The sequence below is a fragment of the Haematobia irritans genome, chromosome 1, assembly GCF_050003625.1.
Source record: "Haematobia irritans isolate KBUSLIRL chromosome 1, ASM5000362v1, whole genome shotgun sequence".
Taxonomy (NCBI): domain Eukaryota; kingdom Metazoa; phylum Arthropoda; class Insecta; order Diptera; family Muscidae; genus Haematobia; species Haematobia irritans.
Window position 1 is genome coordinate 182060497 of NC_134397.1, and position 17353 is coordinate 182077849.

A 17353-nucleotide genomic window follows, 5' to 3' on the forward strand; every position below is an offset into this window, starting at 1 on the left:
GGGAGCTGCATTTAGTTCTCGTTACCGTTTCGTGAATTCAGTTGCATTGACTGACGAGTATACGACAACACCACCAAAACATCACCATCATCATAATTAAATAACGGGCTAAGCGTATTGAAATTTGAATTTCAAATAAATTCCAAGCAAATAACGGCGATTCTTTACAATTATAAGTGGTTAACAACTAACGGGAAATTTTAAATATTTTGATAAAAAATTTCAATAATTTGAATGATAAATAATTGTATCTAATTGAAAAACAAATTGGAAAAAATCAAATCGCTTGTATTGAAATTAAAAATCTTTATTACAAAAACAAATATATTCTACAAAAAAATTAAAAACACATACCCACCAGATTTAAATAATTTAATACACATTTTATTACAATATACAAATATTTGCAAAAAATTATAAAAAAAAAATTGTTTATATTAAAAATAAAAATCATTATTATAAGGAAAATGTTGTGCAAGAATTAATAAATAATTAAATTAAAATTTTATAACAAAATACAAATATTGCTACTCTATAAATTAAAAATAAAAAAACACACAAAACTAAAAGGTTATAGACCGAAATCGGAAATTATATCAAATTATCAAACGGTAACGGTAAAGGCGCATATCGAATTTATATCGCAAATATCTGGCAACCCTCTTCCATGCAATAATTCATCCCTGTAAAAGACATTTAAGCTAACATCATGCATCATAATTTTGAATTTTGCCAATCATAAAAAATAAGAGTGCTATAAAAAAGCTAAAGCATTAAAATCCCAAGAATAAAAAATAATTGAAAATTCCAAAAAGTGCCTTAAACAAATATTTTACGATAATTACTTCAATTAAAAATCATTGGAGCTTGAATAAAATGCTTTTAATATAGTTTTTGGTGATTTTTGAAAAAAAATGTTTGGAGTTGCCTAAACATAAAAATATAATCATTGTACGCCTTCACCATTTTTCCAATGTAAACACTTCTTTGGATTAACTTTTGTTTTTGTCATCATTCAACTGATTTTATTTGGTGGTGCCTGAAGTCTTCACATACAAATATTTTATAGTCTGTGACACTGGTCGCTCACAAATTACTATGCTTTATGGATTTGAATGGTGTGACCATATACCAGCCACATCGTCATCCCTGTCAACAGTAGCAGTATTCAACTACATCAATACCAGCTAAAATCTTCACAAATGGAAATGGATCTCAAAAGTAAATTTTATTTTTATTTTTTCTTTTCTTTTTATTATTTGTTTACTTTAGAGTTTTTTCGTTCTTTCTTGTATTGGAAGTAATTTATATTGGTTCTCCATTTCGTTGGTCTTTTATGGGATTTTAATATTGTCTGGTCAGGATTTCAAAGTGCAATACAAAAAAAAACAAAAACAGCAACAATTTTATATGACATTGGGTCCTTATTTTTAAAAGTAGCAAATGAGCGTTGGCTCTCTGGTTGGCTATATCATATTTCCTTTTGAAAAAAGTTTCTTTGTAACTGTTAAACATGTGTTTATGTTGATGTTGTTGTTCTTGTTTCAGCACCATCATCATCTTCTCATTTATTTACATCGCAAACTATCGAATATCATTTAATGTGTTTTGTTTGGTTTGACGCCTTAGTGTTTGGACTGCTATTATTTTTTTATTGTTTGTCATCATCTTTGGTGCATGAACTTTGAGTTTTCTTTAATGGGGGTTTAACTATATCTAGATTCGCTATTAACAAGTCAAAAAAATTATGTTTTACGAATTTAGTGTTACCAGATAAGACAAATGTTAAAGCTAACCGTTAGTAACAAAGTAAACAGAACTCTTCCATTTTTAAATAGATTTTATTTCTGTAGTACATTTTATCAAAATTGTATTTCTATAGAAAATTTTGTCAAAATTTTATTTCTATAGAAAATTATGGCAAAATTTTATTTCTATAGAAAATTTTGTCAAAATTTTATTTCTATAGAAAATTTTGTCAACATTTTATTTCTATAGAAAATTTTTTCAAAATTTTATTTCTATAGAAAATTTTGTCAAAATTTTATTTCTATAGAAAGTCAAAATTTTATTTCTTTAGAAAATTTTGTCAAAATTTTATTTCTATAGCAAATATTGTCAAAATTTTATTTCTTTAGAAAATTTTTTCAAAATTTTATTTCGATACAAAATTTTTTCAAAATTTTATTTCTATAGAAAATTTTGTCAAAATTTTTTCAAAATTTTTTTTCTATAGAAAATTTTGTCAAAATTTTATTTCTATAGAAAATTTTGTCAAAATTGTATTTCTATAGAAAACTTTATCAAAATTGTATTTCTATAGAAAATTTTGTAAAAATTTTATTTCTATAGCTAAATTTTTTAAAATTTTATTTCTTTAGAAAATTTTGTCAAAATTTTATTTCTATAGAAAATTTTGTCAAAATTTTATTACTATAGAAATTTTTGTCAAAATTTTATTTCTATAGAAAATTTTGTGAAAATTATATTTCTTTAGAAAATTTTGTAAATTTTATTTCTATAGCTAAATTTTTTAAAATTTTATTTCTTTAGAAAATTTTATCAAAATTTTATTTCTATAGAAAATTTTGTCAAAATTTTATTTCTATAGAAAATTTTGTTAAAATTTCATTCCTATACAAAATTTTCTCAAAATTTTATTTCTATAAAAAATTTTCTCCAAATTTTATTTCTATTAAAAAATTTCTCAAAATTTTATTTCTATAAAAAATTTTCTCAAAATTTTATTTCTATAAAAAATTTTCCAATAAAAAATTTTCTCAAAATTTTATTACTATAGAAAATTTTGTCAAAATTTTATTTATATAGAAAATTTTGTCAATTTTTTATTTCTATAGAAAATTTTGTGAAAATTTTATATCTATAGAAAATTTTGTCAATTTTTTATTTCTATAGAAAAATTTGTCAACATTTTATTTCTATATAAAATTTTGTTAAAATTTTATTTTTTTTTTAAATTTTGTTAAAATTTTATTTCAATAGGAAATTTTATCAAAATTTTATTTCTATAGAAAATTTTGTCAATATTTTATTTCTATAGAAAATTTTGTCAATATTTTATTTCTATAGAAAATTTTGTCAAAATTTTATTTCTTTAGAAAATTTTGTCAAAATTTTATTTCTTTAGGAAATTTTGTCAACATTTTATTTCTGATTTCAGCTTAAAATCATGCATTAACTAAACTACAAGTGTAGCTTAACCAACAGAGGAAAATAATGTTTGACAAATTTATGTAGGCAAAGCCCTATAGACTGCAAGATGGTTGGATGGACGCACGTTTATATGAATTTATTTCAGCATAAGCCGGCTATCATGTAAAACCTTTTTTCGGAAGGTTCAAGTGTGGTACACTTTTGGGTTTAGTAAACTGCCTGAATTTATTCTGATAATTGGTTGATAGTTTTGTTGCAAGTAGAGGATGCTGATGAGGAATGTGGTAATTCCGAAACGTGCGTCCATCCAACCATCTTGCAGTCGATAGGGCTTTGCCCAAATAAATTTGACAAACATTCTTTTCCTCTGTTGGTTAAGCTACACTTGTAGGTTATTCAATGCATGGTTTTAAGCTGAAATCAAAAACAACAACAATGATTAAAGGAAAAAAACAAGAATAACAAAACGAAAAAAATTATTTCTATAGAAAGTTTTGTGAAAATTTTATTTCTATAGAAAATTTTGTGAAAATTTTATTTCTATAGAAAATTTTGCCAATATTTTATTTATATCGAAAATTTTGTCAAAATTTTATTGCTATAGACAATTTTCTCAAAATTGTATTTCTATAGAAAATATTGTCAGAATTTTATTTCTTTAGAAAATTTTGTCAAAATTTTATTTCTATAGAAAATTTAGTCAATTTTTTTTCTATAGGAATTTTTTTTTAATTTTATTGCTATAGAAAATTTTCTCAACATTTTATTTCTATAGAAAATATTGTCAAAATTTTATTTCTTTAGAAAATTTTGTCAAAATTTTATTTCTATAGAAAATTTTGTCAAAATTTTATTTTTATAGAAAATTTTCTCATAATTTTATTTTTATAGAAAATTTTCTCATAATTTTATTTTAATAAAACATTTTGTCAAAATTTTATTTCTATAGAAAATTTTATTTCTATAGAAAATTTTGTCAAAATGTGACTTCCAGAGAAAATTTTGTCAAAATTTTATTTCTATAGAAAATTTTGTCAAAATTTTATTTCTATAAAAAAATTTGTCAAAATTTTATTTCTATAGAACATTTCAGATAAGTCGCTAAAAAAATGTCTTTGGTTTAAAAAAGTCGCATCTTTGTCTCGGAATCAATACCAAAATCCTTAAGAGAAGGTCAAAATCTTTGGTGTTTTATCAGCTTTTATAACTATTGTAATGTGATTATCGGATGATTCGGTTTATTTATTACAAGTTTCAATAATTGCCCAAATTTGTTATGCTGATGGAATTTATTTTGTAATAATTCTACAATGTTATGACTTCGGTTTCAGAATTACCAAGGAAATATATCTGCGAAAATTTGCTTTCTGCGTTAGAAAAAGGCAATATAAGCCTGCTGCTTCCTTTTTATATTTAATGCTTCCTTTTTATATTGCAATGGGCACATAATTGAATGGGCACTGATAATAATATTGGAATGTAAATTATAATTAATGGTCATATCGGAAGCATCCGTCTGAAATTTAGTCAAAATCTGTCCATTAGATGTTTAGTTTATCGATCACTTACATTTAGGTTTGTTTTAAAAGTGGCGTTAACACAAACGCCACTTTCACAAAAATAAGTAAATAGTTTTCGAAAAGAATAATTATTAGATATAATTCGTATTTTGAAAAAAATTGGTGTTCAAATTTGCAAAAATATCTTTAGCGTCATAAGAAGTACAAGATGGCCGCATTTGTGATAAAAGTGACAACTTTTAAGAAATCTTGAAATATTTTGTGAGAATATAGTAAATATAGTAAATCATTTGTGTAAAATTTTTGCGTCATTTTTTAATTCATTTAACTGACTTACGCAAAAAATTATTAAAGTCAAGGAAAGTTTCTCAAAACAAAATTATTCCTTGAACTAACACAGAGTTAAATTGACTTTAATGGCCTAGAGGGTTTATTTTTTTTTTAATGTGAAGATATTTTTCCATGTACATATATCTTGTAACCGTAACTGGAAAATATCTGTTATATTAAAAATACGTAATTACAAATACATGCATAATGATGCTATCTCTCGCTCGTACTAATGACATTGAATTAGTAGGAAAAGTCAAGTTGTACTTAAAAAGAATAATGAAAGTTCTACTGACATCACTACCAGCCAACACAGTGTTTTGAGGTTAAAATATTTAAGATGTCTTTAACGCTATACAAAGTTAAAGATAGATACAATTTAAATAAAATTTACTCATTTTAGAAAATGATAAACTATTTTAGGAAAATTTCGAATTTAATAATATTGTGCACTGAAAAAAAAGCATGTCAGGTTCCAAAGATTTTGTCTTTAATTAAAAAATGTTGGTATTGATTCTGAGCCAAAGAAGCGGAGAATACAAGTAAGGATACTTTTAAGACACAATTCTCTTTTAAATTTGGGTTTTGTGTACTTGCTTCTAGGAAGCAAAATTTAATTTTTCGATTTTTCAGTTTTTTTCAAAGTCCTTTAAAAACGAGTTAATGAGAACTTTTTTTCCAAATTAAGACTCGACTTCCAGTAGAGTATGTTTCAAGTAAAAACGTCTTTAAAATAAAGTGTTGAAAAACATGTCCTATATTTGAACGATTTTTTGCTGCAAAAAGACAACAAATTTAAAGACCATTTAATTCAATTTAAATAATTTTTCTGAATTATTAAAGTCAAGTTGGCCTTAGCCCAAACATTTTTTCTTTCATGTTATGATACCCATTATTAAGTCAAATCACTTAATTATAAGGACAATACGACTTCATTGAAATGTTTATCGACTTTTGGACAAGGAAAAAAACTTTATATTAGAGAAATGCGTCTTCTATGCTAAGCAAAATTTGCATTCGTATTTTATCTTTGACCTCAAAATGAATTAAATCATTTTATGATATTTTGCCAAATAAATATGTTTTTATATTTTTGTATGATTTTAATGCATTCTAACGCTAGTCTGAAACGTTTGACCTCAAATATATTCAAAAATTCGACAAAATTCGAAAAAATGTATTCCATTACTCTGTTTCAAACAAACAAAGTTACAATTAAAATTACTAAAATTTAAATATAAAAAAAGCAAATTATAAAAAAAAAATTAACCTAAAAAATTTGACTAAAATTTAACTATGCAGTTAAAATAAAAACATCTTTGGGAGGACATTTTTGGATGTGCTTTCAAAGTTGTGCCTTTGGAAGAACTTCCAAAAGTTTTTTTGTTAAAGTAACACCAATTTACTGACATTGTTGATTTTTAACTACCATTTACAAAATTCTTCCTTCGCATAAAAACAAAAATTACGTAAAAGTAAAGAAAAAAATCATAAACACATTAACACCGCTGTAATTCGCTCTTAATATTTATTGAGAATTATACGAAACATTTTTTCATCTTTAGTTAGCATTGAAGTTACAAATTTGTAGAGTTGTACACCCTCAAAAAATCGCTTCTGTAACATATACCCCAAAGACATTTTGTTTCAAGCATATATATTTTCAGGATTGGTCCAAACAACATATTGTTTGTATTGTTCAAACTTATTATGTTTCACTTTAGGGCATACACAGGTAGTAAAAAATTTTAATGAAATTTTCTTTGTTTGGATATATTTTTAAGGCGCCAATTGGTTACTTCCAATATTTTACTTGCAGCATACTCTCTAGGTCTCTCTTTCTCATATATGTTTATAGGCTATTTCTAAATTAATATACGTTTGCATCTAAGCATATTATATTTACAAACATTTTATATCCCAAACATGTTATGCTAGTTTATGAACATTATATGTTTGCACTTAAAAATATTGTGTTAAAAAACTTGAGTTCCAAACATATAATTTTTACACCGAAACATATGAAAAACAGTATTTTTCGTCCGTGTAGAACCACGTTTAATTCATAAAATTCTTCGCTCACACAGACATTTTTTTATCTGTGTGCGCTCAACAAAAAAGTTTACTTGGATCCAAAGATTTTGACCTTAAGTTAAATTATGTTATGTGGCAGCCCGATGTATCAGGTTCACTTAGACTATTCAGTCCACTGTGATACCACAGTTGTGAACTTCTCTCTTATCACTGAGTGCTGCCCGATTCCATGTTAAGCTCAATGACAAGGGACCTCCTTTTTATAGCCGAGTCCGAACGGCTTTCCACATTCCAGTGAAACCACTTAGAGAAGCTTTGAAACCCTCAGCATTACTGAGGTGGGATAATCCACCGCTGAAAAACTTTTTGGTGTTCGGTCGTAGCAGGAATCGAACCCACGACCTTGTGTATGCAAGGCGGGCATGATAACCATTGCACCACGGTGGCTCCCAAGATTTTGACCTTCCTTTAAGTATTTTGGAATTGATTCCGAGCTAAAGATGTGGGTTTGTGCGATTCCGTGTAGGATGTGGTGGATGTGGGTAAGGAATTTTTTTGCGACCTATCTCGCTTTAAATCTAGGATTTATAAAATTAAAATTAGGATACACATCGCATTTATCGAATTTTCATTTTATATTTTCGGTATATTAATAAAGCTATTCACGTACAAATGCCAGTTTAAAAATCCAAATTTCAATGGATACTTCAAAGTAAAAAATATTTTCTTAATTCCAAAAAAAAAAAAAAAAAACTTTAAACCAAAGATGCTAAATCCTCAAAATAAGTCTTAGCCTATATTTTAAGCGTTTTTATCTTAAATCTAAAGATTCAATAGTTCAGTTAATTTAAGGACGATTTCTTTAAATCAAAAAATGTGTTTATTTACTTTAAGGAAAATTTGCCTTAGTTTAAAGACATGCAACTTTAACGAAGAAACGCAAATTTTGAAAAACTTAATGCAAAAAAAATTGAAGCAAAGATTATAAACTTTCATTAAATTAAAATGTCATTATTTTAAATAAATTTGTCCTTCATAGTGTGCGTATCATAAAATTGATGTTGCGTAATCTTTAATATCACGTAAATATTTTTTTCAGTGTGAGCGAAAAAAGAAAGAAACGAAATCTTCAACACAATTAAATCACGCAATATTTTTTGTACACACGCTTATATACTTGATCGACTTTCACGTAAGAATCTGCAACTATGGTCCAGGCGAAACCCAGACCGGAATGATTTTTGCTATGTGGAAACATGCAAAAATCATTCCGGTTCCTAAATCTAATTTGGATTTCCGTCCCATATCTATACTCTGCTACTTGTCTAAGGTCTTCGAGAAGATATTGCACTCTCAGATGTCAGAATATCTTCACCGGGAGTCACTGTTGACTGGTAGGCAGTCTGGGTTTCGCCCGGACCATAGTTGCATCACTGCCCTGGCGGAGGTTTCAGAATCGTTGAGAGGAGATATTAATGACAACAAAGTTGGATTTCTTGTATTTCTGGTCCACTCAAAAGCGTTTGATTCTGTTGATCATCAAAATCTGGCCATGAAATTGAGACGTTTCTTTAAATTCACATCAATCGCATTGGACCTGATTACGACGTACCTTAAGGACAGGATTCAAACAGTTTATAGTGGAGGCGATAGATCGGGACCTCTACCTGTATATAAGAGTGTGCCACAGGGGTCCATTATAGGTCCGTTATTATTCTCACTATATGCCAACGATCTCCCCCTACAATTAGAGCATTGCAAGACTGTCATGTTGGCAGTATCAGGGACACTGTAGAGAGGCTTAACAATGATCTTAACCGTGTATTTAATTGGGCGAAGGCTAACGGATTATTGCTGAACCCTGCGAAATCGAAATGCCTTATAATACACAGAAACAAGCATTTCCACCCACATGCACCGGATATTATTATAAATGATCAGAAGGTGGATGTTGTCACCAGAGCGAAGAATTTAGGAGTAATTTTCAATAGTTCACTTAGTTGGACAGATCATGTCAATTCTGCTGCGGCCAGACTTATGCTAGGTTAAGAGCACTGTGGTTTAGCCATTCCTATACGCCACTGAACATACGAATTCTCTTGGCGAAAACTTTACTGGTACCAGGACTGATTTATGGCTGTGAACTTTTTGCTAATTGTGACTCGGGGAGTCTACGAAGGTTAAACGTTGCCTTCAATAGCATCATCCGTTATGTGAATGGACTGAATAGGCGACAACGTGTCACCCATCTAGCGAATTCTCTGTATGGATTTAGTTTTAAGACTCTCCTCAATTCAAAGGCTTTGATATTTTTGCAGAAACTTATAGTAAAACGGACACCGGATAACTTGTATTGCAAATTGAGATTCACAAGATCAAGCAGAGGAAGAAAAATAATACCATTTAGGCGTCGATGTCTTGTTTCCGAATGGCATTTCTTTATCAGTACAATACGTCTTTGGAACACATTACCAAGCAACATACAAAGCATCAGCAACCCCTTTATTTTTAAAAAGCGAATACTTCAATTGTATCGGAATTTACATCTATCTTGTCCTTCATAAACGTCTTTTTAACATACTATCACGTCTTTGCATTTAAATGTTAAATTTTCTATGATATTATTATAAATACTAATAACATTTTACTTTTCAAAAATCATTAATTATATAAATTATTACTATTTAAAAGAAATGTTTTTCCTCAATTTTTGATAAAATTTCTCATTATATTAATTATTGTAATCCTAGTTAAGATGGATACACCCAGAGAAATGGTTGGTTGGAATTCGAGCAGGATAACAGAAAGATAGTTCAGATACATTATTTTTAGTTGTGTGGATCATATGTTTGTTATTTCTTTCGTTTGGTGGTTGATATAACCAATAAAATATCAATGCTATCAAATGCTATTAGTAACGACCAAATATTGGTCGTTGTAACTCAATTCATTAAAAACAAATTTCATTGTGTACCGCTCTGTTGTGTTGATTGATTTATTTTCCCAAAGTGTCAGCAAAACTGACAAAAAGTCTGTACAGCAGATAATTTGGTTGTTTCAACAGATTTAAAAACTGATTGTTGCTGCAACCAATATTTGGATATATCAACTTCAATGTGAGTAAAATTGTTAAAAAGGTAAGTAGAATATTAAATGTCAATAAACCGATAATATTTTGAAAATTTACATTTCAGCAAATATGTATAGTATATACGAATAAAATCTGAATACTGCTAATCCATCCATCGCCAAAACGAAATAAAAAGAAGTAAGTTCATTGTTTCGACGGCTCCTTGTCCTTCAATCTTAAATAATGGATTTGTCTAAATGTATACGCAATGGTAGCCGTTTCGGGACATCTGAACGTTACCCATCAAAAACCATTGGGTCTACGTAGCAACTCACTCAACAACAAAATCTTGGCGGTAGCTACAGGAGGAAAAGAACGTTACGATTATTTCCCCATACACCCCGCACAAAATAGATTCGGAAGATAACTCGAAAGATACATTGCGATTTGAAGGAAACAATAAAATCGGATTAGTATTACAAAAAATTTTATATCTAAATATGTATTATTTATGCCTTTATATTATTGAACAATAAAGTACTAAAAATAAATAATGATTTTTTTGCATAATTTTGCATGCTGTTCGTGGTTCAAATGGGGTACCGATAGCAATTTTATTGGTTGCCCTGATAATTCAAAAGGCAGTTACTTCAAACAATAGTTGGCTCTCATAAAAAAAACAAATACAATTATATTGGTTGTGACTGCCAATTTTACTGTCAATTGGTTGAGGCAACAAATTCTATCGGTAAGATTCCGGTAGTAGATGGAACCAAATAAATTGGTTGGCAAAAAAATTGGTTGTCACAACAAATTTGTTTTCTGTGTGTATTATTTCAACTATTGAAATCTGCACTATAATTATAAGACATTGTCTTGCTGTGTAGAAATATACAAATAAATAAATAAACAAATAAAATCTAGAATATTATCAGATTACCTGCATATATCCACTACTTTTTCGAAACACTGTGTTGTCAGGTCGACAATCAGAGGCAAGAATTACCAACAATGTTGCCTTAAGCCATAAATGACTCGAAAAGCTTAAAATAATGAGTAGTAGCCTAGGTTGGCTAAATGAGAATAAAAAGAAAGTTCAAACGCGACAGCATATCCGTTAAATAATTCAACAAAATAGCAACAACAATACAGCAGCAGAAACAACAGCAATGGTATAGTCCATTTACCTGTATACATATTCGTACAACACCAGTAATTAGAAGAAACACAAGAAGTAGAAGAAAAGAAAGTAGAAGCGAAATAACAACATGCCTAAGAAAATACAGGGATGAACATCTATGAGAGATGGAATTAACATTCACGCTAATGGAGAATTCGAAATAGATTTACAAACACACGCACCTATGCTAATAGCAATGACATTACTCAACTCGTACTACTACTCTCTTTACATACTATGCTATACTTGTAGCCCCAGCAGTCTTTTGTAAAACTCTACTGTAGACAAGAATTTCAATTCTCATCATATGCAGTCAAATAGGGTTGTAGATACACCTCTATGTACATATATTGTATACACATTCAACCGTACATACAAAATAAAACATATTAAAAACAACAACAAGAAACATACTCTCAATACTCTTCTGGTATTCAAAATAATCATTAACAGGAAAGGCGTTGCCAGACAACACATACACTCATCTCTTATAGAAATTTCACACTCAAAACAGGAAACTACTCCATTATGGGTGTGTGTGTGTGCGTGTGTGTGTTGTTTAGTGAGAAACAAAGGGAGACGGGCGTTAACAAAACCCCATTTGTTATATGGTGAATGAAATATAGCCTATAAGAGATGTTTCAATTTCAACTGTTCCCTCTTCCACTTAAACGGTAGTGTATTTATGTGTATGCGTGTGAGATTGAGTTAACTCAAATTGTATTTAGCTCTTTTTCATTTTGTATAGCAAGAGAGTATATTTGTGTGAGAGAGTATGGTTTGACTTTTTTGTGTTAACCAATGAAATTATTTGTTGTGTTGCTGCTATTCTCATCAACCAACTCAAAACGAGTCTGAGCCTATTTACTCAACAGAGTTAATATGCAAGCAATGGAGACTTTCTAGATAGCAATTGTTTTTTCTCAATGCATATGGTAGGTCATTTGTCCATGTATAACGCGCGCGCGTTTGTGTGTGTGCGTCCACTATGTTGACTACTGTTATGTTGTGATAGAATTTGACAGTAGCATCTGTGGCTAACCAGTTATTTTTTTGTTATTGTTTGTCTTCGCCAACGCAAAATGACAAACATTGAACTGTCAAAAAGCGGTGAATGAACTACAAACACATATGCATAGCAAAAATACAATTTGCCATTTGTTTATGTTTGTTTTGAACTTCCGACTAAACCTAGTGTTATTTACCGGAAACATCAATAATAGAACATAACTATTGACAGATTTGTTAGAGTATTTATTTTCAGTAAATATTAATGTGAGTTAGTTAGGAAATTTAGAAATTCTATGGGTCACCTAAATGGGATAGATAGATAGATATTAATTTTTATTAAGGTACACGAGTAAGGAAACCAAACAATATTACAGCTGTTTGTCATAATCTGAGGTTCTTTTTTGACTAAATTAAGTATAATTTAAATTGATAAAAAAATAATTTAAATTGATAAATTGAAAGGGTTGCCCCGGATTTAAAAAAAAAAAAAAATCGAAAATTTTTCTAAAACCGGTGGATGGCGTTTTTTTTAGATAAATAGCCGGCATGACCGTTTCAACCAACCACTTTTTCCCAAAAATCATTTTGAAATGAAAATCTAATTTTATGTCCCTAAAAATCAATGTGAACAAGTATATACGGGCGTAAGTTCGGCCAGGCCGAATCTGATGTATCCTCCACCATGGATTGCATAGAAACTTGTACTAAAAACTGTCATTCACAATCGAATTACTTGAGTTGCTGTAACACTTGCCGATAGCAAGGTATCTTAAAACTTCTTAACACCGTCTTCTCAATTGTAAGTTAGTCCATACGGGGTATACATTAAAAAAAAAAACAAGTAAGGAAAGTCTAAAGTCGGGCGGGGCCAACTATATTATACCCTGCACCACTTTGTAAATCCACATTTTCGATACTATATCAAATCCGTCAAATGTGTTGGGTGCTATATATAAAGGTTTTTGTCCCAAATACATACATTTAAATCTGACTCCATCTGAACAAAATTTATAATCTATAGACTTAAAATTTAAGTCGGCTAATGTCCTGGGATGGTACACTATGTTAGTAAAAAATATGGCAAATATTTTAATCTGAACCAATTTGGAGACAACTTCGCAAAAGTGTATTTATGATTTATCTGTCGATAGATATGTATTAGAAATAAAGGAAAATTTGATACACTTTTACAAGTTTTCGACTTAGCAGTGGCGATTTTATAAGGCAAATGTGGGTATTTTGGTAATTTTTGCCCAAATCGGAAAAACATATATATGGAAGCTATATAGAAAACTGAACCGATTTCAACCAAATTTGACATGCATACTTAGTATTTTAATTCTACTCCCTGTGCAAAATTTCACGTAAATCGGACTGCAACTTTGAACTCTGTGGTCATATGACGGAAAATCGTCATATGACAGAAAATCTAAATCTGAACCGATTTCAATAAAATTTAGCATACAGTACTTATTGTTCTCCTGGTGCAAAATTTCAAGCAAATTAGGGTAAAATTCTGGCTTCTGGGGCCATATAAGTCCATATCGGGCGAAAGATATATATGGGAGCTATATCTCAATCTGAACCGATTTCGATTAAATTTAGCACACCTGACTATAGTACTTATTGTTCTCCTGGTGCAAAATTTCAAGCAAATTAGGGTAAATCTCTGGCTTCTGGGGCCATAGAAGTCCATATCGGGCGAAAGATATATATGGGAGCTATATCTAAATCTGAAATCAAATTTTGCACACTTGACTATACGACCAAGTGTTATGTTTGTGCAAAATTTCAAGCACATCAGGGTAAAACTCTGGCTTCTGGGTCCATATAAGTGCATATCGGACGAAAGATATATATATATATATATATATATATATATATATATATATATATATATATATATATATATATATATATATATATATATATATATATATATATATATATATATATATATATATATATATATATATATATATATATATATATATATATATATATATATATATATATATATATATATATATATATATATATATATATATATATATATATATATATGGGAGCTATATCCAAATCTGAACCGATTTCTTCCAAAATCAACAGGGTTCTATTCTGATCCAAAACAGGAACTTGTGCCAAATTTGAAGGCGATTGGACTTAAACTGCGACCTAGACTTTGATCACAGACAGACGGACGGACGGACAGACGGACATGGCTAGATCGACTCAGGGACCCACCCTGAGCATTATTACCAAAGGCACCATGTGTCTATCTCGTCTCTTTCCGGGTGTTGCAAACGTATGTACTAACTTATAATACCCTGTTCCACAGTGTGGCGCAGGATATAAAAACGGCCGATTAAATACGTATATAATTCAGTTTGACAAAATTTTCTATAGAAATAAAATTTTGACAAAATTTTCTATAGAAATAAAATTTTGACAAAATTTTCTATAGAAATAAAATTTTGACAAAATTTTCTATAGAAATAAAATTTTGACAAAATTTTCTATAGAAATAAAATTTTGACAAAATTTTCTATAGAAATAAAATTTTGAGAAAAATTTCTATAAAAATAAAATTTAAAAAAATTTGCTAATTTCATGAAAAAAAAATTAATTAAAGGTTATAGATTTTCTTCTAATTAAATTTTATGTTTTAAGAACTTTGTTTTTAATAATTACATTGTAATACTATTTAATATGTAGTATATGATCAATATTTCTTATACGTAGATCAAAGTTTTAATTTATAAGAAATAAGTCGCTTAAGTTTTGATAATAACTGGAGCTTAAATATTCGGTTGGTAACAACATTTGGTTAACACAACAAATTCTTTCTCCGTATGTAGTGTTGATAAAATTATTTAACCGCACATTTTTAGAGTACGTGCTTTATCTAAAATGACCTTGAACTTGAAAAGCATTGAACATTTCTTTTAAAAATTTGAGTTATTTACAAAAAAAAAAATTAAAGAAATTCGAAAAAGAATGCAAGCCTTATAAAAACATATAGCAACGATGAATTAATGAAGAAATGTAGGTTGGTAAAAAATAAAAAAAAAAAATGTTTTAATATAAATATTTAATGTAATGTCCTCTACGAGTAAACTACAATTCAACATTGAAAATTTGTTTTTTTTTTTATTTTCAACAAGTAATCTAGTCAATTTTAATTATATTACCCATTAGGTATTATTTTTATTATTATTATTTCAATTTTTTTTTAATCTTCCTTTGCCAACCTTATTACCTAGTCCAATATTTTGATATTTTTTATTTTAAACTGAATCTGGACACATCAATGTAACGTCTATACATAAGCAGATCTATGTATTTTCAATTCCACAGTTCATATATGTGTGGGTATACTATTCCATACATACAAAATACACCTATTCGTCTTTCAACTGGAACGTGATATTTTGAAAAACGTGACTTTTTATTGATTTTTTTTGTGTTCCGAATTTTTTTTTCCATCACTTAATGTTTTCATTTTCTATTTCAAGAAAATAATATATTTTCTATATAAAAATAAAAAAGACAATAATAAACAATAAATGGAAAAAAATTTATGTATGTATAATGAAATAACATTTATTTCATAAGAAGAATTTGTGACTAGACAAAAATTCCAGTTGTCTAAAGAGTAGGTGAAATAACAAAAAGACAAAACAACAAATTATAAGGAATGTGAGAATTTGTTTTTAAAGAAATAACTATACAAATAAAATTAATATTAAACCAAAATTTCGTTTCGTCCCAAAGTATTATTTTGATCTAACCTTCAATATTCAGAGTAGAGAAAAATTGAAAAATTAAAACATATATGTTGACTTGGACATCAAGATTTTTATTTATTTATTTATTTATTTAGCTGCTCAATAAAGCAGGGTCTTAGAGATTTTTTATCATTTAAAATTTTCTTGTTTTAACAATGAAAAAAAAAATCATAATATGGCTAATTTGTTTTTAAATCATCCAATTAGTACAGAGAGCATATATCCAAGAGAATTGTAATTGTATTTCTATAGAAAATTTTGTCAAAATTTTATTTCTATAGAAAATTTTGTCAAAATTTTATTTCTATAGAAATTTTTGTCAAAATTTTATTTCTATAGAAAATTTTGTCAAAATTTTATTTCTATAGAAAATTTTGTCAACATTTTATTTCTATAGAAAATTTTGTCAACATTTTATTTCTATAGAAAATTTTGTCAAAATTTTATTTCTACAGAAAAATTTGTCAACATTTTATTTCTATAGAAAGTTTTGTCAACATTTTATTTCTATAGAAAATTTTGTCAAAATTTTATTTCTATAGAAAATTTTGTCAAAATTTTATTTTTGTAGAAAATTTTGTCAAAATTTTATTTCGTTTTGTTTTTTTATTGTTGGTTTTTGTTCTTTAAGCATTGTTGTTGTTTTTTGATTTCAGCTTAAAACCATGCATTGACTAAACTACAAGTGTAGCTTAACCAACAGAGGAAAAGAATGATTGTCAAATTTATTTGGGCAAAGCCTTATAGACTGCAAGATGGTTGGATGGACGCACGTTTCGGAATTACCACATTCCTCATCAGCATCCTCTACTTGCAGAGGACAAAATTTTTTATAGAAATAAAATTTTGATAAAATTTTCTATAGAAATAAAATTTTGACAAAATCTTCTATAGAAATGCAATTTTGATAAAAATTTCTATAGAAATAAAAATTTGACAAATTTTTCTTTAGAAATAAAATTTTGACAACATTTCTATAGAAATAAAATTTTGACAAAATTTTCTATAGAAATAAAATTTTGACAAAATTTTCTATAGAAATAAAATTTGGACAAACTTTTCTATAGAAATAAAATTTGGACAAACTTTTCTATAGAAATAAAATGTTGATAAAATTTTCTATAGAAATGAAATGTTGATAAAAATTTCTATAGAAATAAAATTTTGATAAAATTTTCCATAGAAATAAAATTTTGACAAAATGTTCTCTCGAAATTAAATTTTTAACAAACTTGTCTATAGAAAT

At 28.0% G+C, this 17353-nt stretch overlaps 1 protein-coding gene across 3 annotated transcripts in view; it reads left to right on the forward strand.

The window, feature by feature from the left end:
- The window catches only part of sim (bHLH transcription factor single-minded), a 122265-nt gene that overhangs the window by 40698 nt on the left and 64214 nt on the right, over window positions 1-17353 (forward strand). Inside the window, exon 1 of one of the 3 annotated variants that reach the window (XM_075292257.1) lies at window positions 474-1221. The exons of 1 other annotated variant lie outside the window; for it this stretch is intronic. In XM_075292257.1, coding sequence (XP_075148372.1) covers window positions 1203-1221 — 19 coding nt within the window. In that variant the 5' untranslated portion in view covers window positions 474-1202. Of the gene's footprint in view, window positions 1-473; window positions 1222-17353 lie in introns of those variants that run through there. One more of the 3 variants, XM_075292258.1, reaches the window with a different exon arrangement.